Source organism: Eumetopias jubatus, unplaced genomic scaffold, assembly GCF_037043125.1.
Source record: "Eumetopias jubatus isolate StellerSeaLion01/CBP00866 unplaced genomic scaffold, mEumJub1_p1.0 scaffold_15, whole genome shotgun sequence".
Lineage (NCBI taxonomy): Eukaryota > Metazoa > Chordata > Mammalia > Carnivora > Otariidae > Eumetopias > Eumetopias jubatus.
The window spans coordinates 73,130,315-73,157,848 of record NW_028274821.1 but is presented as its reverse complement, the minus strand read 5'-3'; the positions used below and the strand labels follow the sequence as shown (position 1 = coordinate 73,157,848).

At 42.8% G+C, this 27,534-nt stretch overlaps 1 protein-coding gene and 2 pseudogenes across 1 annotated transcript in view; 2 read left to right on the top strand and 1 right to left on the bottom strand.

The window, feature by feature from the left end:
* The window catches only part of PTGR1 (prostaglandin reductase 1), a 28,932-nt gene extending 2,656 nt beyond the window's left edge, over positions 1-26,276 (top strand). Inside the window, exons 3-10 of the mRNA XM_028108818.2 lie at positions 1,351-1,396; positions 3,273-3,329; positions 10,679-10,846; positions 14,468-14,585; positions 15,278-15,433; positions 18,078-18,186; positions 22,148-22,266; positions 25,583-26,276. Of these exons, the coding sequence (XP_027964619.1) occupies positions 1,351-1,396; positions 3,273-3,329; positions 10,679-10,846; positions 14,468-14,585; positions 15,278-15,433; positions 18,078-18,186; positions 22,148-22,266; positions 25,583-25,693 (884 nt within the window). The 3' untranslated portion in view covers positions 25,694-26,276. The remainder of the gene's footprint in view (positions 1-1,350; positions 1,397-3,272; positions 3,330-10,678; positions 10,847-14,467; positions 14,586-15,277; positions 15,434-18,077; positions 18,187-22,147; positions 22,267-25,582) is intronic.
* LOC114213564 (rRNA-processing protein FCF1 homolog pseudogene) lies at positions 5,129-5,718 on the bottom strand (annotated as a pseudogene).
* LOC114213565 (ADP-ribosylation factor-like protein 6-interacting protein 1 pseudogene) lies at positions 7,235-8,456 on the top strand (annotated as a pseudogene).
* Positions 26,277-27,534: the final 1,258 nt, after the last annotated feature.

Sequence of the window (27,534 nt, the reverse complement as noted above, 5' to 3'; positions counted from 1 at the left end):
AGTAGGCTAGTTTCTAGCAGGCTGTGAGCTCTCTGTCTTTGCAGTGGTCCCACTGATCTAGAGCAGCAGGTGTTGGCAAATAACTTTTCAAGCCTCTACTTATATCATGTTTGCTAATATGCAAAGCAAGTCACATAGCCAAGTCCGGATTCAAGGAGTGAGACATAAGACTTCTTCTTTTTTTTTTTTTTAAGATTTTATTTATTTATTTGACAGAGAGACACAGCGAGAACAGGAACACAAGCAGGGGGAGTGGGAGAGGGAGAAGCAGGCTTCCTGCTGAGCAGGGAGCCCGATGGGGGGCTCGATCCCAGAAGGCAGACGCTTAATGACTGAGCCACCCAGGCGCCCCAGAGACATAGACTTCTTGATGGGAGGAGTGGCGAGGAGGCCCCACACAGTGATGGAAGGTATTTGTGACAATTTTGCCATCTTCCACAGAGACTTTTTCAAGGTTTTCTGTTTGAAGCCTTGATGTCATGTGGGAGGAGGATCCCTCTGATTTCTTTCATAATTGAAATGGTACATTGTTCCTGACTTTGACAAATGCTGGGGAGGATTTCCTCTCTGTCCTGGCAAGCCTGGTGATGGGGTGAGCAAGGGGGTAAGCAGGGCCTAGCAGCTGTGTGCAGATCTCAGATTATCCTGTGCACAGACAGGAGGGAAAAAGTCTCCTCCTTTGTTAAGGAGTCTCCCATCCCATGGGGGGAAGTGGAAGGACAAGGCAAAACCCTAAGGAAATCTAGGGGAGAGAAACAGCAGCACCGCTGTAACGTGTTTGGAGATTAGCTTTGTAGAGCAGACCGTATGGGGTGTTTGCAGGTAGAAAGGCAGGCTTTGAGAAAGGGACATGCAATCAAAGAGCTTGGCCAAGTTCAGTCCCATCTAATTTGGGATAGACAGCCAGGACTCCGATTCAAAATTCCAGAGAATGTGTGCATGAGGGTCACTCCAGCAAAATATATATTCTTTAATACTAACGGGGGCTGTCAGTGAAACCTTATATGGGCACTGTAACATAGTGATTACAAATGTGGCCCTGAGCAAGTTCCTTAACCTAAGCCTAAGTAAAATGGAAACAATAGTTGTTGGGAATATCATGTGAAATAATCCATGTAAAGCATGGAGTGAGTTCTGAGTAAATAACATGATGGTGATGGTGATGATGATGATCGGGACTGGACCCCTCTTGTTGTCTGTCTCTTTAATAGCAAGTGCAGAAGGGCAACCTTCTGCAGAAAGATACTCTTATTTCGAATGTTTATTTTGAGTGCTTATTTGGAATGCCAAAGTCAAGGAAGGCATCAAGCCTTGAGTTTCTAATTGCCTATGTAATGCTTTATTTGCTAGAGGTCCTGCTGGAAGCTTTGTTCCTTACCGTGGATCCTTATATGAGGTATGATTTTCCTCCTAAAAATTCATGTGTTGTGCTTTGGATCCTGTTTTGAAATAGTCCATCTTTTAAAATATCCAACTGATTGTCTTTTCCTCCTGTTGTCCCAGTATAATATCAGCAATAAGATTCATGGTTGCTCATCTTTGCCAGCAAAGGTTTGAGAAGTTTGATGAGGGATTCCCTTGGCCCCTTTATTTGACCACCATTTCCTGTCTTAATGTGCACAATTTGCCTCTCATTGCTCCCCAAAAATTAAAAGACTAAAGGATCCCAAATCCAATTTGTCCATTTCACTACTGACAACTAATTTGGGTAGAGGAAGATGGTAAGACTAAAATAAGCTTTTCTTGCCTTCCATTTACCTCTATTCTTTTAATTTAATCAAATATTTGTACTCAGTAAACAATCCAGGGAAGGGAAGGAATGAAAGCCTTGATGGGGCACTAACTTTTCAGTAATTTTTGCCTATTGGTAAATAATATAGTCATCATTCTTTAAAATAATTGTTTTCAGAACTGATCAATAGAGATTCAAATCTAAGGTAAAAAAATGTTTCCAAATGTTAACTAGCGTCCCTTTTTGTGTGGCTGGTATGATTCTGCGACAATAATTCCAATTTGTAAACTTTTCCCCCTACAGTACCAACCAATTCTCTAATACCAACTCGTTGTCCTACAATTCAGTTCTGACACTATCTAACTGTAGATCCCACAAGTGAAGGCGTCAGTCTTACAAAACTGCCCCTTCCCACACTTCAGATGCCAATCCCAAGTCCACATTGTTACCTGTACTTCTGACCAACAGGCTATAGATCCGAGGCTCCAAAGACCCCCTCCTTGGGTTCAATTAATTTGGTAGAGGGGCACATAGAACTCGGGAAACCAGTTTACTCACCAGCTTCCTGGCTTATTATAAAAGGGTATGATTTGGAAACAGTCACATGGAAGAGATGCATAGGGCAAAGTATGTGGGAAGGGGCAAGGAGTGTCCATGCCCTCCCCAAGGGCACCACTCTCCCCACCTCTCCTCATGTTCACCAACCCAGAAGCTCTCCGAACCTGTCCTTTTAGGGTTTTATGGAGGCTCATGACATAGGCATGGTCGATTAAATCATTGACTATTGGCAATTGATTCAACCTCTAGCCCCTCCCCACTTCCTGGAGGTCTGGCGAGGGGGCAATGAAAGTTAGAGCCCTCTAATCATGTGGTTCGTTTGGCAACCAGCCCCCAACCTTAGGTGCTTTCCAAAAATCACCTCATTAATATAACAAAATATGCCGTTATCACTCTCATCACTTAGGAAATCGAGGAGTTTTAGGAGCTCTATGCCAGAAACGGGATAGAGACAGAATACATTAATTCTTACTCTAAATCACAATATCACAGCTAGTGATTTGAGAAACAAGTACCCAGTGGTGTCTGGGTTATGTTTTAAAAGTTACTGGTAGAAACTCATCCACAATGGAGCATGATGGTAAGAGTCTCATATTCATTTCACAGAAAAATGCTATCAGAATGCTTCTCTGGGGTCACAGCAGGACTACCTCTAACATCTCTCCTCTTGCATTTCACTCAATTGTTTTGCCTTCATGTATCAGCACACACTTTCCCATTGATTTTCCATGTGGACTGAAACTCAAGATGGTTTTCCCCAGACGCTCTTTTTTTTTTCTTTTTAAGAGAGAGAGAGCACATGCACGCAAGCAAGAGAGAGAAAGGGGTGGGGATGGGGGCAGAAGGAGAGGGAGAGAGAGAATCCAAAGGCAGGGTTCGATGACCCAGTCAAAATCAAGAGTCAAATGCGCAACCAGCTGAGCCACCCAGGGGCCCCTCCCCAGATGTCCTTATGTATTAAGAATGGATTTTTCTTTTTCAGAGTGGCGGCCAAAAGATTGAAGGAGGGTGATATGATGATGGGGCAGCAAGTGGCCAGGTATTTCTGTGTGTCTCACTGCTTGAATAATATGTCTCTCCTTTACCTCCTTCTGGGTCCACCTCTGTCTATCACCCCTACAATTTCTTCAGTCTGTGATTCACTCACTGATCTTGGAAGCACCTTGGGAAATCTTGCCCCTTTCCTGACTAATTGGAAAGGAGGGAAGCCTGTGAAATTGACATCATTGCAGCTCTTAAACTTAAAAAATGGTAATTGTCCGGTTTATGACTATTGCAAAAATTCAAATAAATCAAAAATTTGTATCTTGGAAACTGAAAGTTCCCTTATCATCTGAACCTTAGAGGTGACTGTTGTTAATGTATTATTATTTCAAAAATTGCTTAGTACACAAACTAATATTTATAATTTTTCTTAAATAATGGGATTATATGCCCTTCAACAAATTGCTTTTTCTCACTTAATATGTTATGGATATCTTTTGTTGATAAAATGTAAATATACTACCTACCTTTTAGTGGCTGCAAATTTTTTTAAATCAATCCTTTTTTTTCTCCCAAAGATTTTATTTACTTATTTGAGAGAGACAGAGAGAGCGCAAGTGAAGGGGGGAGGTACAGAGGGAGAAGCAGACTCCCCACTGAATCAGGGAGCCTGACACAGGGCTCGATTCCAGGACTCCAGAATCACAACCTGAGCTGAAGTCAGACGCTCAACCAACTGAGCCACCCAGGCACCCCTTAATGGCTGCCAATATATCCCATTGTTATCTGCCATATAACTAATCTACTCCTGGTAGCAACCGTTTCCAGTTTTTTCTATCACAAATAGTTCTGCAAGGAACATGTATGCCTCTTTTTGTGCATGTCTGTATATTCTTTGCCTACTTGGATGAATATTGCTTCACATTAAATTCCCAGAAGTATAAAATCTAGGTCAAAGGAGATGCATATTTTATTAACGTATTTATTTATTTATAAAGATTTATTTATTTATTTGAGAGAGAGAGAGAGAGAGAGAGCACAGTGTTGGGAAGGGGCAGAGGAAGAGGGATTGAGTCTTAAGCAGACTCTATGCTGAGCACAGAGCCCAACGCGGGGTTCAATCTCAGTACCTTGAGGTCACAACTTGAGCCTAAACTGAGTCGGATGCTTTTTTTTTTTAAGATTTTTTTAAATTTTTATTTATTTGACAGAGAGAGAGACAACAAGAGAGGGAACACAAGCAGGGGGAGTGGGAGAGGGAGAAGCAGGCTTCCTGAAGAGCAGGAAGGGACCCCGATGTGGGGCTCGATCCCAGGACGCCGGGATCAAGACCTGAGCCGAAGGCAGACGCTTAACGACTGAGCCACCCCGGCACCCCTCGAGTCAGATGCTTAACCAACTGTGCCACCCAGGTGCCCCAAGAGATGCACATTTTTTAAAATGAGCAATCATCTGATTTATAAAAAGATGCAACAATACTTAAAATGATACAAAATATCAATTTCAAAACAACTTCAAAACGTGAGTGTATTTAACCATACTCAGCTCGTAACAGAGCAAATGGGTAAGAAGAATAATTCACGCTAGAGCATATTGCTAATATGAACTGGCAAGAGAAAAAGTTGGTAAAGGAAGGCAGAGGAACTCTTATCTTTTAAGAATTAGGGGCGCCTGGGTGGCTCAGTCGTTCGTTAGGCGTCTGCCTTCGGCTCAGGTCGTGGTCCCAGGGTCCTGGGATCGAGCCCCGTACCCTGCTCGGCGGGAAGCCTGCTTCTCCCTCCCTCTCCCACTCCCCCTGCTTGTGTTCCCTCTCTCGCTGTCTCTCTCTGTCAAATAAAAAAAAGAAAAAAAGGATTAGAACCGAGGGGCTGCATTGTCATCTGGCATCCGCTCGATGTTGTCCCTGTGGTTAGAAATGGACATGATGGGAACTCCAGGCATCTGGATTCATCCTGTAAGGTCCGGTCAACTTGGCCACAATGTAACACTTGTGCTGAGGTACTCTCTGTACTAAGCGGTCATCTGCATAGGCTCCTTTGTGTGTGCATGGTAATGGTTCAGATCTTGGCTCCTTGGCAATCCTTAGAGCCACTCAATACTTTTGCCCTAGTTTCTCAGTTTGAACCATTACACAGTCAGTTCTACAAGGGATACACTTGGCATACAGACAGTCCATCGTTGACTGTACTAAGTCAAGTTTGGCTTGAATGGAAAAGTTGATAAAGTTGGTATCAACCAGGATGTGGTAAGGTGGGCCCAGCTCTGTGTTATATTGGAAGAATAAGCAGGGAGGATGTTGGGGGACTTTTCTTTCCTTGAGTGCCCTGGGATCTTCCTTTTCTTTCTTTTTAGGTTTTAATCTATCCTCGTTAAGCCTCTGATCTCAAAGACTTAAGCATTCGCTTCATGGTAGCATACTTTCTTGCTTTCTTTTGCTTCCCCATGTTCGTGCCGTACTCTTGTTTCTTCCAAGATCACCAACCCGATAGATGCACATTTTTAATTTGAAGTTTTGATGTCAAATTTCTCTTCAAAAAGATTGTATGAATATCCACTCCCACCAATAGCATATTAAAGAACTTGTTTCCTCATACCTATATGCCCATTGCTTATCATCTTGGCAATCTGAGATGAATTCACATTGATATTTCCATTTAACTTCCATTTCTTTCATTATTAGTGATGTTGACTTTTTTTGGTAAATTAATCATCAGTTTTCTTCTGTGAATTACGTTTATGTCTTTTCCTTTGTTCCTTTAGGTCTTTTCATCTTTTATAGTGATTTGTAAGATCTTTTTATATGTTAGGAATATTAGTGTTGCAAATATTTGGATCTTTGTTTATCTTTATCTTTCTCCCATGTCCAATCATAGTTTAAAATTTTTATATGGGGCACCTGGGTGGCCCAGTTGGTGGAGCGTCTGACTCTTGGTTTTGGCTCAGGTTGTGATCTGAGGATCATGGGATTGAGCCCCGCATCTGGCTCTGCCCTCAGTGTGGAGTCTGCTTGAGAGAATATTAAGCAGGCTCTGCACCCAGCACAGGGCCCAGTGCGGGGCTTGATCTCACAACACTAAGATCATGACCTGAGCTGAAATGAAGAGTCAGATGCTTCGCAAACTGAGCCCCCCAGGCGCCCCTAAATTCATTTCAGTTTTAAAGGATTCTTACTGACATGGGAAAAAGTATAAGTCATATATACTAGTATAATGTTGAGAGAGAAAAACTGGGTTGCAAAATATAAAGTGATTTCAATTATGTAAATAAATATGGGATCAAGCCCCACGTTGGGCTCCGTGCTCAGTGGGGAGCCTGCTTCTCCCTCTCCCTCTGCCTGCCGCTCCCCCCTGCTTATCCTCTCTCTCTGTGTCAAATAAATAAATAAAATCTAAAAAAGACAAAGAAAAACAAAAACCAGTAAGTGTACTCTTAATCCCCATCACCTATTTCACCCATCCCCCTAGGGCCCACCTTCCCTCTGGCAGCCACCAGTTTGTTCACTTCATTTAAGGGTCTGTTTTTTGTTTGTCTCTTTTTTTCTTTGTTTTGTTTCTTAAATTCCACATATGGGGGCGCCTGGGTGGCTCAGTCAGTTAAGTGTTAAGTGCTCAGTGGGGGTCCTGCTTCTCCTCCTCCCTCTGCCCCTGCTCTCCCTCGCACACATGCTCTCTCTCTAATAAATAAATTAAAATCTTTTTTTTTTTTTTAAAGGGGAGCGGCAGACAGAGGGAGAGGGAGAAGCAGGCTTCCCGCCAAGCAGGGAGCCCGATGTGGGACTCGATCCCAGGACCCTGGGATCATGACCTGAGCCAAAGGCAGACATTTAACTGACTGAGCCACCCAGGCGCCCCTAAGTTAAAATCTTTAAAAACAAAGCGCTAGCGTTAGGGTCGCTGTGTGGGTCTCTGTGGAAAGCTTGTTTGGGGGGCGGTGTGTGCCCGCTAAGGCGGCACGTCAGGGACGATGGCGGAGGGAGATAATCGCAGCACCAACCTGCTGGCTGCAGAGACTGCAAGTCTGGAAGAGCAGCTGCAGGGATGGGGAGAAGTGATGCTGATGGCTGATAAAGTCCTCAGATGGGAAAGAGCCTGGTTTCCACCTGCCATCATGGGTGTGGTTTCTTTGGTGTTTCTGACTATCTACTATCAAGATCCATCTGTTCTGTCCGGTGTTTCCTGTTTTGTTACGTTTTTGTGCTTGGCTGACTACCTTGTTCCCATTCTAGCTTCTAGAATTTTTGGCTCCAATAAATGGACCACTGAACAACAGCAAAGATTCCATGAAATTTGTAGCAATCTGGTAAAAACTCGACGCAGAGCTGTGGGCTGGTGGAAACGCCTCTTTACACTAAAGGAAGAAAAGCCTAAAATGTACTTCATGACCATGATCGTTTCTCTTGCTGCGGTTGCTTGGGTGGGACAGCAAGTCCACAACCTGCTGCTCACCTACCTGATAGTGACTTTCTTACTGTTGCTTCCTGGATTAAACCAGCATGGAATCATTTTGAAGTACATTGGAATGACCAAAAGGGAGACAAATAAGCTTCTCAAACAAAAAGAAAAATGAATAATGCATCTGCTTTATTCAGTGTAATGAATGGCATATACATTGTCCTTGGGAACAGTTTCTGTTATGCTGTCTGGATACTAAAATGTTACAGAAGTAGCTCTTTGCTCTCCCTCTTTTGCCCTTAGTGCGTAGAAATTCAGACTTGCCGAGTAAGGCTTTATGCATAGTGTCTTCATGCGAAGTGTAGCTGGATGCGTTCTCATCAGTTGGCCTTATATGGACAACTCATTCTTGAGTAGGACTTGTTTTGATTTTTCTCCACCCAGGTTAATTGCATTCTTACTTTTAGGCAACTTCCTTTAAAATAATACAGTGGTGAACTTCACATTAGTACAGTTAACTGTGACTTTGGATAATTAATTGTTCCAGTTGATCTTTGCTTTAGCTAGCTACAAGTTAGTGGTCTGTGGCTACAGGAAGCTGGTTCTACTGTCTGCTTCCACAGTCTGCTTAAACTGCCTGGCTTCATGAATACAGAGACCAAGTTGACCACTTCCAATGAAGAGACCAATTAAGATTCATTCCTCATGCTGTTTCTATACAATGGGAGAAGAATCCTCTGGAATAAAATGAAACCAATTCCATGCCCTAGTATGTGCTGGTTTCTGCCTTGTGAAAAACTTAGTAATTTGTAAGAAACATTGATCTTTCCTCCCAAATGGGGAATATGACAGGCTTTGAGCTCGTCTCTCGTTGCTCTTAGACTTCAAGTTAGTAGATCCTTAGAGGCTTTTTAACAGCAGGCTTCCAGAAGTTTGTGTTTAGGATTTTTAGCATATTTTTAATTTCAGGTTTTCAGCCAATTGAAACTCAAGTACATAACAGGTTAAGACTCAGGTCTATGACCTTCACTCCAACACCAGCCAATAAAGGACAGAAGTCTTCCTGTACTTAGTCAAGAGTCATTTCAGTAGAAAATAATCTTAGCCTAATTTTTTGAGACCAGACTAGGCCTTTGAAGGTAAGCCTCAAGATTCTTATTTGAAGGCAATTGCTGGCTGCTTTGGCCCCCAGAGATTTGGCACAGGAGGTGGTGTTTATATTGGCATCTGACTTTTTTCCTAGATCTCTCTCTCTGAAGAGTGCAAGGGCTGCTGGGGAGAGCAGACTTTTGGCGACGATAGGTGGCCTCTGGTCTACAGAGATTTTGTAACTGCTTGGAAAGTGTCTTAGAATCATTCTCCCTCTCAGTAGCTAGAAATTTAGAATAGCTGAAATCTGTAGGCATCAACCTCTGAGGGCCGAAAATGTGACATTTGGGAACAGTTCTTAAACTCTGATTAACTAGCTGTAATATGGTTTTGTGAATTGACTGCACTGATGCTGGACCTTGTGGTATATCTGTCCCTAATAAGTGTTTTCTCCCCTTCAATATTACTGTAAACAGTAGCACCCATTGTAGCATATGTTTGATTTTTTTTTTTTTAATGTTTCCTATGAAAACTACAAACTACCTTAATTTTTACATGTGTTTCCTCATTGTAGATAAGCCTATCTTGCTATCTGGATTTTTTTGTGTATATGTGTTCTACCAATTAACTACTTTGCAGTTTTAATCTTGTATTATTTCTTCTACTTTGTTTTGTGTAAAAGGGGGAAAATAAAAAAGGTGGAATTCCTCAAAAAAAAATCTTTAAAAAAAATTCCACATGTGAGTAAGATCATATGGTATTTGTCTTTCTCTGACTGACTTATTTCACTCAATATTATGCCCTCTAGATCCAATCTTGCATATGGCAAGATTTCATTCTTTTTGATAGCTGAGTAATATTCCATTGTCTATATACCACATCTTCTTTATCCAGCCATCTATAGGTGGACACTTGGTTGCTTCCATAGTTTGGCTATTGTAAATAATGCAGGTAAACAATGGGATGCATATATCTTTTTGAATTCATGGGTAAACACAGGGGTACATATATCTTTTTGAATTAGTGTTTTCATATTCTTTGGGTAAATACCCAGTAGTGGAATTACTGGATCATATGGTAGTTCTTTAATTTTTTGAGGAATCTCCATAGTGTTGTCCACAGTGGCTGCACTAGTTTGCATTCTTATAGTATGCCTTTTTTGAATATATCATTAAGATTGCCATAACACACCCCAAAATATTAGCAGTTATCTTTGTATTGTGGGATTAGAACTGATATTTTTATTTCATACATCAAATTTTCTAAAATAAATGTGTTACATAACTTCACGATCAGGGGGAAGACAGTATAAAATGGTTAATGGTGGGCGAAGGTGGGAGAAAGAAAATCGGCAAATGAGACTGAAAAGGAGCAACTCAGAGGGAGAGACAAAAATCCCAGTGAAGTCAGTATTACGGAAACCAATGAGGAAGTTTGGGTAGCTCAGCGTGTTGAATACAGTAGAAAGGTAAAATCAGACAATGAATGAAGAGTGTCCACTGGATTTTGCAATCAGAAGTTGTTGTGACCTTAGTGGAGTAGCGGGAGTGGAAGGCAGGTTGCATTGGACAGGACAATGCTAAAGATTTGGGAGAGAGGAGGGGCTAGGGATGGAGGGTGGCCCCTGAAAAACAATAGAGGCTGGTATCCAGGGCACCTTGAGCCAGAGGATGCATGCCTCTTGCTTAGAAAGTGGGTGAGGACAGAGACAGATGTGGAACCAGTTCAGAGAGTTCTTCTCTAATGGCCCATATTTTCTGTCAAGGAGGAGGAGAAACCAGCAGCGAGGAATTACGATGGAGAGATGTGGTGGGGTATTTAATCATGGAATGTTAACTTCAGTGCCCTTTTAGGAAACTACCCATGCAGGATCCCAACTCCTTTGAAAGAGGTTTCCCATGTCTTAATGTGCTTTATCTTTCAGAGTTGTGGAAAGTAAGAACTCAGCCTTCCCAGCAGGAACTGTGGTAGTGGCTTTTTCAGGCTGGACGACGCACTCTATTTCTGATGGGAAAGATCTGGAAAAGCTACCCGCAGAATGGCCAGACACGTTACCGGTGTCTTTGGCTCTGGGAACAGTGGGCATGACAGGGTAAGTTTCATGGGTATATTTCATTTGTTTAAATACCTGACATTCTGGTTTTTCAAAATAGTTTGTTCAGAATGTGGTCAACAAGAAGAAACTTGAGACAGTCTAGGCTCAGGGGCTGGTTGGAGTAGATGGTAGGACTAAGAAGGGAAGAAGATGGACTAGAGTTAGCCTTGGACTGAAGGAAAGAGGGAAAATGAGGCCAGAGACCCTCCGGTCCAGAGAGCAGCAGGGCGGAGAAGCATGGGGCATGACCCCTCCCTAGCAGTGGGCAAATGTAACACAACAGAACCAGCTCCCTCCATCTCTGGAAGTGTCTTGGCTTCACTCCTTACTCACCTCTGCCTCCATTTCAGAGTTTAAAAGGGGAAAAAGAATTCAGTCTTACCTTGGCTTTTCTGTACTGTCTCTCATTCCCCACCTTTCCCTATGCACATCTGAATTTCCTGAGGTATAAAGGGATCTGAGATTATTTAAACTGAGATGAATCATAAGTATGGTTGTACAGTCACTCAGCTTGACACAGACTTGAACTACTCAGGAGTTCCTTGGCCTTTTAACTCAGGAAGACTCCCGGGTCAGTTCATCCTGTCTCAACTGAACTTGGGACCTCAAGTTTCCTTTTATGGTTTGGAGAAGCAAGGTCAATTGAATTCCTTTTGTTGGAGTCCCCCCGAAACATTTTTAGTCTGGAATTCATGAATTTCCTTTCTCTCTCCAAGTTGTATGATCTTTTCCTCCCTCCCTCCCTCCCTCCCTTCCTTCTTTCCTTCCTTCCTTCCCCCATCCCTCCCTCTTTCTTTTTCACACTTCAAAGGACTTTTAAAAGAATGAAATGAAAATATATACCTCAAATGATCAGCCTCTAGCAAAAACCAGTCCCCTGTACCCCAAGTTCATATTGCACTCAGAATATGAACTCCTCAGAATTGCCACGGCCAAGAGACAATCTCATGAATTTAGAGGATGCTTAATACCTTACTTTCAGTAAGTGGGCACTAAACAGAATTATAGCACTTCCGAGTCCTGCCTGCTTGCCCTAGACCCCCTCCCACCTTGTTATTCCACCTGTCTTTCTCTCTAAATTGTGAGCCAGGTGGAGGAAGGCAGGGGTGAAGGGAGACATGAGGAAACCTTGAAGCAAGTCTCCCATGACTTAGTTGGGGAGAGAGTAATCTGTAAAATAGTAGGAGATTTGAATCCTGAAATAGAGGGTAATTTATTCATTTGTGTATACTTCTCATTCCCCTGTTCCAAGCCTCTGAGGAGTGCACTTTTACACCAAACAATCAACTTCATATCAGTGGTTCTCACTGATTGAGGAGAGGAGTTATGCTATGTTTCTAACCTCCTCTAGTGACACACTATCCATTCTTTGAGCATTCCTTACCAGTGGCGTGGGTCAACCCTTCAAGAACACTGGAACTTCTGCTATAGACTATAAAAGAAGTTGAACTTTGAAACCTAGGGTGTTGCAGCTGTCCAGGCTCCAGAGATTTAACATTCCTCCAAAGTTTGCATTACTCCCTTCATCGGACCTTTGTTTTCTCTGTTAAGCTGGAGGTGTTTATGTGTTTTGCTCTCCAACCTGTTATTGATCGAAGTCCCCCTTAGACCAAAGTGCGTCTTTAATTTTTCCTTTAAGATTTCTTTACTGTTGACTTCTCCATCTTACCTCCTTTCCATTTTTAGAAGGATGTGATGTTTGGGAAAGGCCTTGTGTATCTTGGGTCAGTATGTCTAACTGAAAGCTGATTTTAGAATTTTCTAGGACAGAGATTGGGGTGGAGGGTACTGATTGTCATGGGTAGAATGACAATCAGAAAATGCACTTTCTGCTTCGCATTTGAGGTTTTGCTAACTTGTCCAGCACACTCTGCCTTCGGCATTGATGAAGGTGCGGTTTTTAGTTGCTTACATTCATAAGAATCACCTAGTTGTATAAAATCCAGGTGTTCATGTTCCAGCATTTCTGAATCAGTGGGTCTGAAGTGGGGCCTGGGAATCTGAATTTTTTATAAAACTCCATTTGATTCTGAGGCAGGTGGTGCTCCATCCAACTTTCAAAAAACAATGTGGGAATATTAGCTTTTGGGTCCTCAGAAAAAGTGCAGATTTCTTTGCCTTTCACTGCCTTACCTTCAATGTCCAACCCTAATGGATCCCCAGATATACTCAGAGGCAGACGTATAGTTTCCGTTCATATAGAAATACCTTTTACATGAAATTTTGCAAGTGGCTTAGCAGTCGCCATAGTGGATATAGATTTCATTCGCTCAGACTCAGGGGTGCAGAAACATAACTTAGAATTTTCCTACTACTGTACATCATTTCTTTTTTTTTAACTATTTTATTTTTTTTAAAGATTTTATTTATTATCAGAGAGAGAGACAGAGACAGAGAGAGAGTGCACAAGCAGGGGGAGTGTCAGGCAGAGGGAGAAGCAGGCTTCCTGCTGAGCAAGGAGCCTGATGCGGGACTTGATCCCAGGACCCTGGGATCATGACCTGAGCCAAAGGCAGACACTCAACCAACCGAGCCACCCAGACATCCTGACTTATTTTTCGACAGAGAGAGATAAAGAGGAAACACAAGCAGGGGGAGTGGGAGAGGGAGAAGCGGGCTTACCTCTGATCAGGGGGCCCAATGCGGGGCTCGATCCCAGGACCCTGGGATCATGACCTGAGCCGAAGGCAGACGCTTAACGACTGAGCCACCCAGGTGGCTGTACATCATTTCTATCTCAAGCCTGCATCTTGGCTTGTGTAGTAAAACAGAGCCTCAGTTAAATTCAGTGATTTTTCACATTGTTCAGGTTTAAAACTCAAGATTTCCTTTTTTCCTCTCCCTGGGGTTGATGCAAAGTTCCAAGGGCTAACACATTCCGTGCCAGTAGAGGGGAGACAACAACTTCTTGAGCTTGATCTGTCTTAGCCTTATGCTGGTGTCCTTTTCCCACTGAGTCCTTAGCCACATCGCCTTCCAAGCTGGCCATCCGAGCTGGTGGCTGCTTCGCCCAGTACTTGTCAGTACTGTCTGAGCTGCATCTTTGTAGACCCTGTCGCTCTTTCCTTGCCAGCTAACTTCGACATCTCATTTGGGATGAGATGGGGAAATTTCAGAAGTTCTTCCATCCCACTTAGGAGCCATGGAAAACTCCAGGTGTTTCTCTGGGAACCTCTTATGCTTAGACACTGCATACCATTATATCTGTTCTGTGGCTGTGGCACCATGATGACATGGAGGCTTTCCCCATGAAGCTCACCTCTCCCTGGGACACACATGGAATGAGACACGAGCTCTCTGTTTTAGGATCCCCAGAGTTTATCTTCTTTTGCTCCTGAGACTTGGCCTAGGGGTAGACAAAGTGTAGCCCCTTTCCAACCAACTCTCAATTTCTTCTCTAGTTCCCATCATCTTTATTCCTGTTTAAGAGTGAGGAAGGAGGAGTTGGACCCACTTAGTGGCTGGTAATACTCATTTCCTATATTTTTTGTCTTTTATTAGGACCCATGGCACTGGGCTATTGAGAAGGCCTTCAGGATGTATCTGAAGCAACAAAGATAAAAATATAGATTTATAAGCAACAAATCTATCCACATATCTTTAATTTTCTTCTCCCAGGCTAACAGCCTACTTTGGCCTACTTGACATCTGTGGTGTGAAGGGTGGAGAAACAGTGATGGTTAATGCAGCAGCAGGAGCAGTGGGCTCTGTGGTGGGGCAGATAGCTAAGCTCAAGGTAAGTGTCTTCTTCAAGTACCAAACATTTACTCAATACCCACAGTGTGCACTGAGAATACAACAGTCAAGAGAGCAGAACTTCCCCAGTCTCATGGAGTTTAGTTTAGTGGGTCTTGTTTAAAAGTTGAAGATACATTCAGGATATAAGAGATTTCTGAAGAGCTACTCTCTGTGTTCCAATACAGTCTCTAGTCTTTTCCCGAAAGTGCTTTTCAGAATGCTCTCCAGTTCCTCTATGATTACACAGGATCTAGTCCAGTGCTTTAGCCCAAATGAAAGAATAAGGGGGCAGTCACTGGGAGGGCTGACAGTCCCAGAGCTGAGCCCAGATTATAGTCTAAAGGGCCACTGTACCAAAAGATAGCATGCAAGTCACTGCAAGAGAAGTCCAAAAATAAAGAGAGTCAAATAAAAAGGTTGTCAAGCCAACAAGTTAAAACCAGCTGCAAACCACATAACCAGAGACGGAATCTGTTGGTTGGTCAGAGGCAGGCTAAAGTTACAAGTTGGATTGTAGGCTGATTCAGGGACTAATTTCACCTATGGGCCTATTGGCCCATTGTGGTATCTTCATAAAGGTGGCTTAGCACTTTGGGTGTTCTTGGGGAACCTGACCATACTAGACTGGGGGGGGGGGTTGGTCCATGCTTTTGGCCTATAAATGGTTTCCATATTTTTCCCCTCATTTAGGGCTGCAAAGTTGTTGGAGCAGCAGGGTCTGACGAAAAGCTTGCCTACCTCAAAAAGCTTGGATATGATGTTGCCTTTAACTACAAAACAGTAGAGTCTTTGGAAGAAACTTTGAAAAAAGCCTCTCCTGATGGTTATGATTGTTACTTCGATAATGTGAGTACAAATTGGACTTAATATCTTATTTACTAACAAAGTACTATACAAGAGAATATGCTTCTAAAGTTTCCACCTAAAATATGTAAAGAAAGTATGCCTTTAAAAAAAAACAGGCTTATTGAGATAAAATTTACCCACTTTAAAGTGTTGAACCTAGTGGTTTTTAGTATATTCCCAGAATTGTACAACCATCACCACAATCAATTTTAGAACATTTCATTATCCCAAAAAGAAATGCTGTACTCATTATAGTCACTCCCCATTTTCTCCCAAAAGTGGTCTTTTGTGACTAGCTTCTTACACTATACATTAGCATGTTTTCAAATTTCATCCATGTTGTAATGTGTCTTGGTGCTTCATTCCTTTTTTATGGCCAAGTAATATTCCATTGAATCAGTATACTACATTTTATTTATCCATCCATCAATTGATGAGCATCTGAGTAATTTTCGCTTTTTGGCTATTATGCTTAATGTTGCTATAAACATTCATGATCAAGTTTTTGTGTGGACATAATGTTTTCATTTTTCTTGGGTATATACCTCTACGTGGAATTGTTGGGTCATGTGGAAACTCCATATTTAACATTTTGAGGAACCGACAAACAATTTTGTAAAATGGCTGCACTATTTTACATTCTCACCAGCAATGTATGAGGGTTCCAATTTCCCTACATCCTCACCAACACTTACTATCTTTTTTATTATGACTATCCTTGTGGGTTTGAAGTAGAATTTCACTGTGGTTTTGATTTGCGTTTCCCTAATTGCTGATGATACTGAGCATCTTTTCATTTGTATATCTTTGGAGATATGTCTGTTCAAATCTTTTGCCCATTTTTCAGTTGGATTATTTGCTGAGTTTTCAGAGTTCTTCATAAAAGTTCTGATAATCCCCTTATCAGATATAGCCAATTCTCAATATTCCTGGTAGTTAGGTTCTATCAAGTCACACATATGTACATGTTTCACCTTGATTACAATCTTAAATCCTAAAAACAACTCTTCCTGCAGCTTCTATTTTCTTTATTTTTCAAAAGAGAAAAGGAGGTTCAGAAGTGGTAAGAAGCTTGCCTGAGGCTGCCCCACAAACTCATTCTCCCGGATTTGGGGTTCACATCCCATCCAACCAGCCCCAGAGCTGGAGCTTTTTGAACTACTCTGCACTGCCCCCTACTGCCTTCCCTCCCCGGTAATCTCTGGGAGAGCTGAAAAAAGAACAGAGACCCTTGGCCTTTGCTGACCTTAGCTGGGAAATTTGTGTCTCTTTTGTGGCTCTAGGCATGTCTCCAAATGAGCAGGCAAGCTCTGTGAGTGTTGATTTGGGGGTTATAAATAAATGTTAACAAGTAGTCCCATTCTCAAATATGGAATACACTAATAAGGAGGATTGACTATATGGTTTGCAGTTCTTTTCTCCTGTTCTGTGAGTTGTCTTTCACTCTCTTTTTTGCTTTTCTTTCACTTTCTTGATGGTGCCCTGTGAAGCACAAAAGTTTTAAATGTTGATGAAGGCCAATTTATTTCTCCTTTTGTTGCTTGAGCGTTTGGTGTCATGTCTAAGAAGGCCTTGCCTTATCCAAGGTCACAAAGATTTACTCCTATGTTTCTTCCTCTTTTTTTTTTAAGATTTCATTTATTTATTTACTTTAAGATTTTATTTATTTATTTGACAGAGAGAGACACAGTGAGTGAGGAACACAAGCAGGGGGAGTGGGAGAGGGAGAAGCAGGCTTCCCGTGGAGCAGGGAGCCCGATGCGGGGCTCGATCCCAGGATCATGACCAAGCCGAAGGCAGACGCCTAATGACTGAGCCACCCAGGCGCCCCAAGATTTTATTTATTTTTGACAGAGTGTACAAGGAGGGGAAACAGCAAGCAAAGGGAGAGGGAGAATGTGGGGCTCCATCCCAGGACCCTGGGATCATGACCCGAGCTGAAGGCAGACGCTTAACCGACTGAGGCACCCAGGCGCCCCTCCTCTGTTTTTTCTGAGAGTTTTTATGGTATTAGCTGATATATTTTAAGTTAATTTTTGTGTATTGCCTAAGAAGGGGTCCATACCCCTCCTTTTTCATACCCAGTTACTCTACACCATTTATTGAAAAGACTGTTTTTTTCCTCCTATTGTGTTGTTTTGGCACTCTTGTCGAAAATCAGTGGATCATAAAATAAGGGTTTATTTTATTTTATTTTATTTTAGAGTTAGTTCAAGTTAGTTCTGTTGATCTATATTTCTGTTCCCACACTGTCTTGATTAATACAGCTTTGTAGTAAGTTTTGAAATTGGAAAATGTGAGTCCTCCAACTTTGTTCTTGATGTGGCTTTTGAGTATTTTTTCCATGCTCTTGGATAGGGGCAATGAGATTATTGAACTGATCAGAGAATTCCAAAATATAATAAAGTAAAAGGTATGTTATATATGGTACGTTCCTACAAAGAGAAATGCCCAGCCTCTCCTATCTTTTTCCAACTGCAATTTTCTGCACTGCTGTGCTAATTCAATCAGGTTTTGTTTTGTTTTTTTTTTTTTACTTCTAGAATAAATTTTGTGAAACGGTGGTTGTGACTTACTGATTCTCCTGAATCTTCTAGTATTTAGAGTATTTAAAGTGGGTTTTGTTTTCTTCCTGTCTGTATAGGTAGGTGGAGAGTTTTCAAACATTGTTATCCCCCAGATGAAGAAATTTGGAAGAATTGCTATATGTGGGGCCATCTCTACATACAATAGTACTTGCCCTCCTCCCCCAGGTAATGAGCTCATGCACACGATCACAGAGGTAGAAAGACTGGACGAGGAGAATACTCACGGATATGGTATAGGCCAGTGACTATCAAAATGTTGAAAAGACTTCCTGATATTCTTGATGAAATAGTGTTTATTAAACTAAAAATATGTAATTTCATATATCTGTACTAAATAGCTTACATTACATTTTGATATTGAGAAGTAACAGAATCTGAAAATACAGGAGAATGTTGATAATTTTTAAAAGTTTTAGTTTTTTACCGATTGTTTTGGGCAAAGTTGTAAAAGGGCAGCCATGATTTGATTTAGAAACAGAACACCTTGGTCTGGCTGGTGCAATATGAGGGTCCTTTAGGATATTCGAGATGTTGCTGGAGGTATGGGGTTGGGGAGAGGATGACTTGGGTGGGTAAAGGGAACAACGGGCTGTCATGTCCTTTCATGGTAGTGGGCAGGGCTTCCTAGAGCAGCAGGACATACTGGCTCCCCCAAACTGACAACTTCCATGGAAAGGGAAAGGAGTGTGCGCTTCCCCTCTGTTCCTTGTTTTGTTTGTCTTGTGCCTCTGTCCCCCACCTCTCTGCTCTCCTATGCAGAGACCACCCCCTCCCCTCTCCATACCACAGAGGTCCAAAAGCAGTATCAACTAGAGAACTACATTCCTTAAGTCCTACTTCTCTGAGAGACGTTGTACAGGCCTCTTATTTTATGGATGGGGAGATGAATGGCAAGAGGACCCGAGGCTCTTTAAATCTTATTAGCAAGAGACTCAAAGATGGGTCTTCTGAACTCCTCATACAGAGTCCTTCTCTACTACAACAATTATTTTTTTTAAGATTCTTTTTATTTTATTTTATCTTATTTTATTTTATTTTAGAGAGAGAGGGAGCTGGTGGTGGGGAGGGGCAGAGGCTGAGGGAGAGAATCACAAGCAGACTCCGAGCTAAGTGCAGAGCCTAACACGGGGCCCGATCCCATGACCCTGAGATCAAGACCCAAGTGGAAACCAAGAATCAGTCACTCAACTGACTGAGCCACGCAGGCACCCCTCAAGGCTACAATTCTGTGCTATTGGTGAGATTATAAATTTACCTGTGGTCCAAAAAAATGAGAAAAAAGAGCAAAAAGGAATCTTGGAGAGTGTCATCGGGATCTGGGGTGATAACTAAATAAATTGGGTATTCGTTCTGTGATGGCTTCACTCATGGGAATGAAACCCTACAGCCCTGCTAGTTAACAACCCCACAACTGCATTGAGACAAGTGAGCGAGAGTGGAAGGGGCTGAGAAAGGACAGCTTGTAGATTCCCTCTTGGTTGTGAAAAATCAAAGACACTACCTTCTCTGAAAAAACTCCAGGTGCACTTGGCAGTCTTATTGTTCGGGACTTTTTTCCCCCTATATTTTCCTAACTGATGCTAAGCTAGAATCATGGGAAATCTTCTGCCTGCGCATTGAGCAAAGCTCCAGGATGCATTTTCTTGACCATAGTCCAATTAGGTACAGCCAAATATTTTGGGTCCAGTAACTTGATCTAGCCATTTTAGCAATTAGAGTTTGGAAGTTCAGCTGCTCAGATAGGTCTTTGAGACATCAGCTGGCCTTGTCCATCCATTTTAGATGAGATTCTGCCCTGCCTCTCATCTCCAGAAATTCTGACAGATTTCATTGTTAGGATAGCTCAGGGGTAATTCATTTTTTTCCCGGCTTTAATGCCACATTAAAATGCCACATTCTTTTTTTTTCTTTGATGGGTTTTAACTGTATTTTATTTTATTAAGATTTTATTTATTTATTTATTTATTTCAGAGACAGAGCATGGGAAGGGTGATGAGGCAGAGGGAGAGGGAGAAGCAGACTCCCCGCTGAGCCGGGAGCCCGACATGGGGCTCAATCCCAGATCTCAACCCCTGAGATCATGACCTGAGCCGAAGGCAGACACTTAACCAACTGAGCCACACAGGCGCCCCAACTTTTCTAAAATTTAAATTCAATTAACATGTAATGTATTATTAGTTTCAGAGGTAGAGTTCAGTGATTCATCAGTTGTACATAACACCCACTGCTCATTCCATCAAGAGCCCTCCTTAATGCCCATCACCCAGTTACCACATCTCCCCACCCCCCTCCCCTCCAGCAACCCTCAGTTTACTTCCTCTCATTAAGAGTCTCTTATGGTTTGTCTCGCTCTCTGGTTTTGTCTTGTTTCATTTTCCCCTCCCTTCCTCTATGCTAAAATGCCACATTCTTATTGCTCCCAATAAAGAAACTGTATTCCCATCAGGGTAGATAAGCCCAGAAATAGTATTTCATCCTCTTCCAGGATGAGGAAATGAGGATTTCAATCCTTAACCTAAAAAGAAATATGGTTGGTGTGGATCTTTTCTGCAAGAGCAGCCTCAAATCTGGACGTGCCACTCTCCTGTGTCACCTTCACATCTCACTCATCTTGTATTAGTTTGTTTTGGTTTAGGACAAAGCCCTATTTTTCTGACGGCTCCTGTGACTTTCTTCAAAGTAGTGAGTGGGAACTTTCAGCTTAAGTGATGCCAGTCACCAAGGACGTCGCAAATAAATTCTGCCAGCCACCTTGGCTCTTCTTCCCGGGCATTTTCACCTGACTTTCTGGAACTTTTCACACTATGCTCATGGGTCATTCCCTCAGTTTCTGGTCCCTTAGGATTCTTGAGAAAACAAGCCAGGCAACCAACACAACCTTTTCTCTCTCACACAGTAGAGTACCATCTTCTTAATAGGCCACAGGGTAGCCTGGGGCTTTTTCTAGGCTGGTGGTTCTCCAAGTGTGGGCCCAGGACCAGCAGCATCATCATCTCCTGAGAACGTGTTAGAAGTACAGATTCTTGGGACCCACTCCATATCCACAGTCAGAAGTTGAGGGAGGGGCCAGCGTCCTCTTTCCACAAGCTCTCCGTGTGATTCTCATCCACACTGAGTTGTGAGGCCACTGTTTGGGCCAACTCCTGGTATCCCGAAATGGTGAGGTGGAGTTGCTGAGCCTCTTGGATCATTCTCTCTTAGCTCTTGGGCCAGAGGTGGACACTAGCTTTTTTTATATCTGCTTTGAGAAGAGAACAGGAGATAGGGCTATGCCGTAGAATGACGGCAGTAAGCCAGTAAAAAAAGAACATGCGAAGTATCAGGAATTTCAGGGTGTTTATGCCGGAGTAGCCCAGAAACACTTCCACAGGTTATCTTCAGGACCTCTTTCTGTTCCGTAGAATTGTTTGGGACGTTTTTGGTGGGTCTTGCTCCTGGCATGTGAAGGCTGCACGTTCCCTGGCTGCCTGGCCTGGATAAAGGCTCTGAGTGTGTGTCAGTCCGATTGCTGCTGTGACAAATTATCTCAAGTTCAGTGGCTACAGCAACACAGATTCATTGTCTAATCGTTCTGGAGGTCAAAAGTCAACAGTGGGTGAGCAGGGCTGAATTCTTTCTCAAGGCTCAAGAGGAGAAGCTGTTTAACTTGCCTTTTCCAGCTTCTAGTGGCTGCCTGCATCCCCTAGCTCGTGTCCCTTCCTCCATCCACAAAGCCAGCAGCAGGGTCTTCCAGTCTCTCTCTCTCTCTCTCTCTCTCTCTCTCTCTGATCTGTGCTTCCACCATCACGCATTTTTTCCTGCTTCTGACCTTTCTGCCTTCCTTATATCAGGCCCACCTGAATAATACACAATAATCTCTTCAGCTAAAGGCTCTTAACTTGATCATACCTGCAAAATCCCTTTTGCCACGTAAGGAAAGACATTCACAGGTTCTGGGAGTTCAGATACGGCCATCTTTGGGGACCGCGATTCTGCCTACCACAGAGGCCATGTTGATTTGTGGACAGCCCCATGGATCAGAAAGGAGTGGAGAAATCTAGAACAGTGATGTGACTTGTAGTGCTTGTGTTTTCACCACGGCCACCTCCCTGGACCCTGTCACCTAAATGTGTCCTCCTGTTCACAGGCCCACCCCCAGAGAATATTATCTATCAGCAGCTCCGCCTGGAAGGGTTCATCGTCACCCGCTGGCAAGGAGAGGTCCGCCAGAAGGCTCTGAAAGACTTGCTGAAATGGGTCATAGAGGTAACGGGCTCCAGAGCCCCTGTCCCCGTTGCACACGAGATCCCATTCCCTCTCCAGACTATAGGTTTCACCTGCACTGCAAATACAGGTGCATCTCACTTCTCCCCCTTCTAGAACAAAATCCCAGAGTTGTTTTCACTCACTGTCTGCAGTTCCTCTCTTTCCATTCTTTCTCAAACCCACGTATCAGGCTTTTACACTCTTGCCATTCTACCAAATTGCCTTTGTCAGGGTTGACGATGTCCTCCTGCTGCGAACGGCAGGGGTCAGTTCTTGGCTTCGATTGGCTGTGGCGAGTATTGGACAGAGGTGATCACACTCTCCTCGGTACACTTTTCTCCCATGGCTCTTGGTTTTCCTCACAGATTTGTCTGTCTCAGAGGATCTCCTCTGCCAGCTTCTTTTCTGCTCTCCAAATTAAGAATAGAGTGTCCCAGGGGACAGGAGTGGGCTCACTGGGCTTCCTTTCTTCTCTACCCAAGTCTGCCTATCCCTTACTTAGCTCAGCCAGGCTCTTGGCTTCAAATATCCTCCACATGCTGACAGCTCCTAAACGTCTGTCTCCAGCCTGGGTCTCTCCACTGGGCTCTCGGCCGCTCAACAGCTGCACTTGGATGTGTAATACACACATCTTTGACTCAACACGTCAAAAACTAAATATGTCTTTATCTTTCCTGCCAAACCCATTCCATATACAGTCCTCACCATCTCAGTTAACGGCAATTCTATCCTCCTAGTTGCTCAATCCAAAAACCTTGAAATCATCTTTGATTCCTTTCTTTCTCTCCTACCCACATCTCATCTGTCAGGAAATTCTGGTATCTCAACCTTCAAACTACCCCCAGAATCTGACCAGCTCTCCCACCTCCGCTGCTACCACCGTGGTCCAGACGGCCGTCTGGTCTAGCCTGGACGTTGCAGGAGACCCTGTCTGACCTCCTGACTTTATGCCCCAATAGACCATTCCCAAAACAGCTGCCAGAGTGCTCTTTTAAAGCATAAATCAAACCATGTCATTCTTTGGCTCAAATCCCTCCAAAACTCCCCCATTTCACATAGAATAAAACCTATAGGGCTGTACATGATCTGACCTCCATTACCTCTCTAATTTCATTTCTTCGTGTTCACCCCCTTGCTCACTCTGCCCAGTCCCTCCCCACTTCCTTCTGTCCCTCTGTAACTGCTTCCTTAATTCGCTCATTCCCCGTAGGACTTTGTTAAAAACTACCTTCTGAATGAAGCAACTTTTAAAATGGCCCTATTTTAAATTGCAATCCCTCCTCATTCTTTGTTTTAAAGATTTTATTTATTCATTTTGGGAGAGCGAGCGAGCATGCATGTGAGTGCGCGTGCGTGCAAGCCGGGGCGGGGGGGGGGGGGGGGGGACAAGCCGACTCTACACTCAGCGCGGAGCCCATTGAGGGGCTCGATCCGATCCCATGACCCTGAGATCACAACCCCAAGATCACAACCTGAGCAGAAACTAAGAGTCCGATGCTGACCCGACCGAGCCACGCAGGCGTGCCTGCAAACCCCCTTCATTCTTGGTCCTCCCTACCCTACTTCTACACTCCGCAGTTACCACCTTTTAACATAATGTATACTGTAATTCACCTATATTTATTGCCCATCTCCCTCCTGTGAGAATGTAACCTCCATGAAGGCAGTAACCTCGTGCATTTTGTTTTCTGATGTACCCTCAGCATCTAGAATAGTGTCTGAGTCAATGTAAACACTAGACGAACATTGTTGAATACATGCTGAAGGGGCATATATTTGTGCCGTCGCTCTTCCAGGCCCTAGGTTGGTGTCTTCTTAGAGCCATGGCCTTAGATCCACAGGAAGAAGCCCATCCCCTTGTCCTGTGCTGTGATGCTTTCCCACCTTACACCACGTGGTTATTCAGGGTTATCAAGGGGCATTATTTTAGTTTCAGAGGGAAAAAGTGGTATCACACTTCTAAACTCCTGGCTTTATCATCATTTCCTAATTCAAAGAAATACATTGCTCCTCTGGCAGCCTTCGGAGCTTGGTGTTTTTCCCAGTCCAACTCTTGGAGTGCTGAGCCGGGCTCTTTCCAGGAAGCGGAGAAGAGCTGAATGATTTTTAAGTTCCCACTGTGGAGCCTCTTTGTCCCTGCCGTTGAAATTGGATCTAGCCCTCCCATGATCACAGCTGACGACAAGAAGCCACTGTGCTGGGGTCCCGAACGCCTCCTTCTAACAGAGTGGACCTAATGAGTTTTGTTTTCAGTAACTAGTGAATTGGCCTCGTTTCTCTCTCGTCTTATTTTTTTTCCTCATCTCTTCCCCTTCTGAAAAATACACTTTTCTTTTAGAATAGTTTTTGATTTACAGAAAATTCACAAAATTAGTACCAAGAGTTTTCATGTGGCCTGTATGCTGTACCTTAATTTACCATATTATCAACACTTTTATGTTAGTATTCATCTTCAGCTTTGAACTTTTAAACTTTGGGTTACAGCTTTTAACCCCTTTCCAGGTTCTTTGCCTCTTTAAGAACAGGAAAGAGCTGGGACTTTCTAGTCAAGGGTTCAAATCCCAGCTCCTATGCATATTAATTAGTTGAGTGACCCCCACCCCCAAGCAAATAGTCCTTCCATAAATCTATACCAGTTGCTAAGCCATCAGTGGAATACATTAAGAAAGTAAGTGGTATCAGGTAACTCCAGTCTCCACATAAGACCCCTTTTAAAAAACCTTGAAAATGTAAATTAATTCCACTTAGTAGACTGCCTTGAAGTAGAAAGAAAAATGAAAAACCCTCACTAAATGAACCCTTCCCTCCCACCCTCCTAAGTGAATGTTCAACATAAATTGAAAGAATCTGGGCTTGATGCGAGGACAAACTATTAGACTGCCATGGTATTTACATTTGCTGAACAGGCTCTGCCTCTTCAGGGGTCAAAGAGGTAATGATGCTACGTCATGAAGCTACTGGAAGGATTAAAACAGATAGTACCCTGCAAGGAGACCCCTTTCTCCATCTTCTTCCATCTCTTCTGAGATCATTACATTACTAAACTTTTCCATATAATTTACTTGAAAATTGCTTAATCACTTCCTGTGACATTTCTACTATTATTATACTGTGATCTAACACCTATTATCAACATTCTATCTGTACTTTGTGGATCATGCCCTGAGGTTGACTGTAAGTTCACGGAGGACGGGGCTTCCATCTTAGATTTCCAGGTTTCCCATAGTGTACCTGATAAATTTGTTGCTATGATGAGAAGAGTATATCATTTAGAATATGAAATTAATCTGTTATATTTGTTGTCGTTCTGATACAGGGTAAAATCCAGTACCATGAATACATCATCGAAGGATTTGAAAACATGCCAGCTACATTCATGGGAATGCTGAAAGGAGATAATTTGGGAAAAACAATAGTGAAAGTATGAAAAAAATGACACATGGAATCTAGAAATCATTTGGATAATTATTTCTTTTTAACCATTTAGTAAAAATGTATACTACCTTCATCATCTAAGAAATAGTCATTGTGATGAGTTTGATCTCCCTAATAAAACACATGTAAGTGGTATATAATTAGAACAGAGTGAAAATTTCATAGTGAACAATGGCCATTCACTTCACTCCCTACTACAGCTCTCGGGTTGTGGTGCAAAATAATGGTTTGAAGTCCAAAAGTTTACTGCTTCTGTGACTTTGGAGTTCTGATTTTTTTTTTTTTTCTGATCTGTAAAGTGAGGAGAGTAACATCTGCTTTATATATATATTATAAATTTATTTAAAACACCAGCATAGGGGCACCTGGGTGGCTCAGCTGGTTAAGCATCCGACTCTTGATTCTGCTCAAGTCATGATCTCAGGATCTTATTCAGCCCCGCATCAGGCTCCATGCTCGGCGGGGAGTCTGCTTGGGACTCTCTCTTTCCCTCTCCCTCTCTCCTTTTTCTCTCACCATATATGTGCTCTCTCTCTAAAATAAAAAATCAATAAATCTTCAAAACAAAACAAGAACGCCAGCATAAGGCCTGGTCTATGTTAGGTACACAGTATTAGCTACCTTCTTGGCAGAAATCAGTGAATTTAAAAATCATAAGGTTACCACCCTTATTACTTATGATTACATGAGAAGAAATAATCATTGCTAATGTATAGGGGTCTTGGGGCAGCCCACACTGCTCCTCCACAGCTGAGCCTAATGACATCACAGACCAAGGAAGGGATTTATTGTTCGCAACAGCTACAAAAAGATAACACATGGGAATATGAGCCTACAAAAATGTGTGAGATTTATATGAAGAACACTTTCAAGCTTTACTTTTTATTTATTTAGTAATCTCTGCACCCAACATGGGGCTCAAACTCATCCCTAGATCAAGAGTCAGATGCTCCACCAACTGAGCCAGCCAGGTGCCCCGTGAACACTTTCTAGCTTTAAAGCACTACTCAGGAACACAAAAGACTGGAACATTTAGAAGGGTACCATGCTTTTGGACAGGAAGATTCAGAATTATGAAGATGTCAATTCTGTTGATCAGCTCTGCCTCCAAATAGAGTAGGGGTTAAATCAGACCACGGTGAAAATACGGGAGAAGAAAGTGTGTGTGTGAGAAACCTCTGGAGGAATGTAATAAACATGATTTGTCTCCAGGGCAGAGAACTGAGGAGTGCCTGAAGGGCAGGGATAAGAAAGAAACTTTACGCTGCATAACCTTTTGTACTTTTTGAATTCTAAGTTCTAAATCTTCTAAGTTATTTATCCACTATTAAAAATGCAATAAAAAAATAAAAGTCCCTGCCCTTCTGGGTCCCCACTCCGTATGGGGAATGTAAAACATATGTATGAGAGAAAACTCAGGAAAGTGTGGGGGTATCCTCACCCAAGGTGGGCGCCTCTGGCGTTTTTTACCTCAAAAGATGTCCAGACTGAGCCTCCAGCAATTCATTGCTTACAGTTTGTTTTCCTACCATGGATGCTACTAGTGCCCATGGAGATTTCAGCTCTTGGGCTCTTGGGCTTCAACTCCAATAGCACGAGTGTCTGCATCTGCCTGTCTGACTCTCCAACTTTGGGGGCAGCCATTTGAGATCTCAGTTCTCTGCTGTATCTAAAAAGAGTTGATCTTTCAATTTCCTCAACTTATTTCTTGTTGAGAAGAGTGATGACTTCCAAATTCAACACATGCTGGTCCAGAAACTGATAGTCAAGAGCATTTATTTTTTAAGATTTATTTGAGAGAGACCGCGAGTGCACGCGAGCACGAGTGGGGGG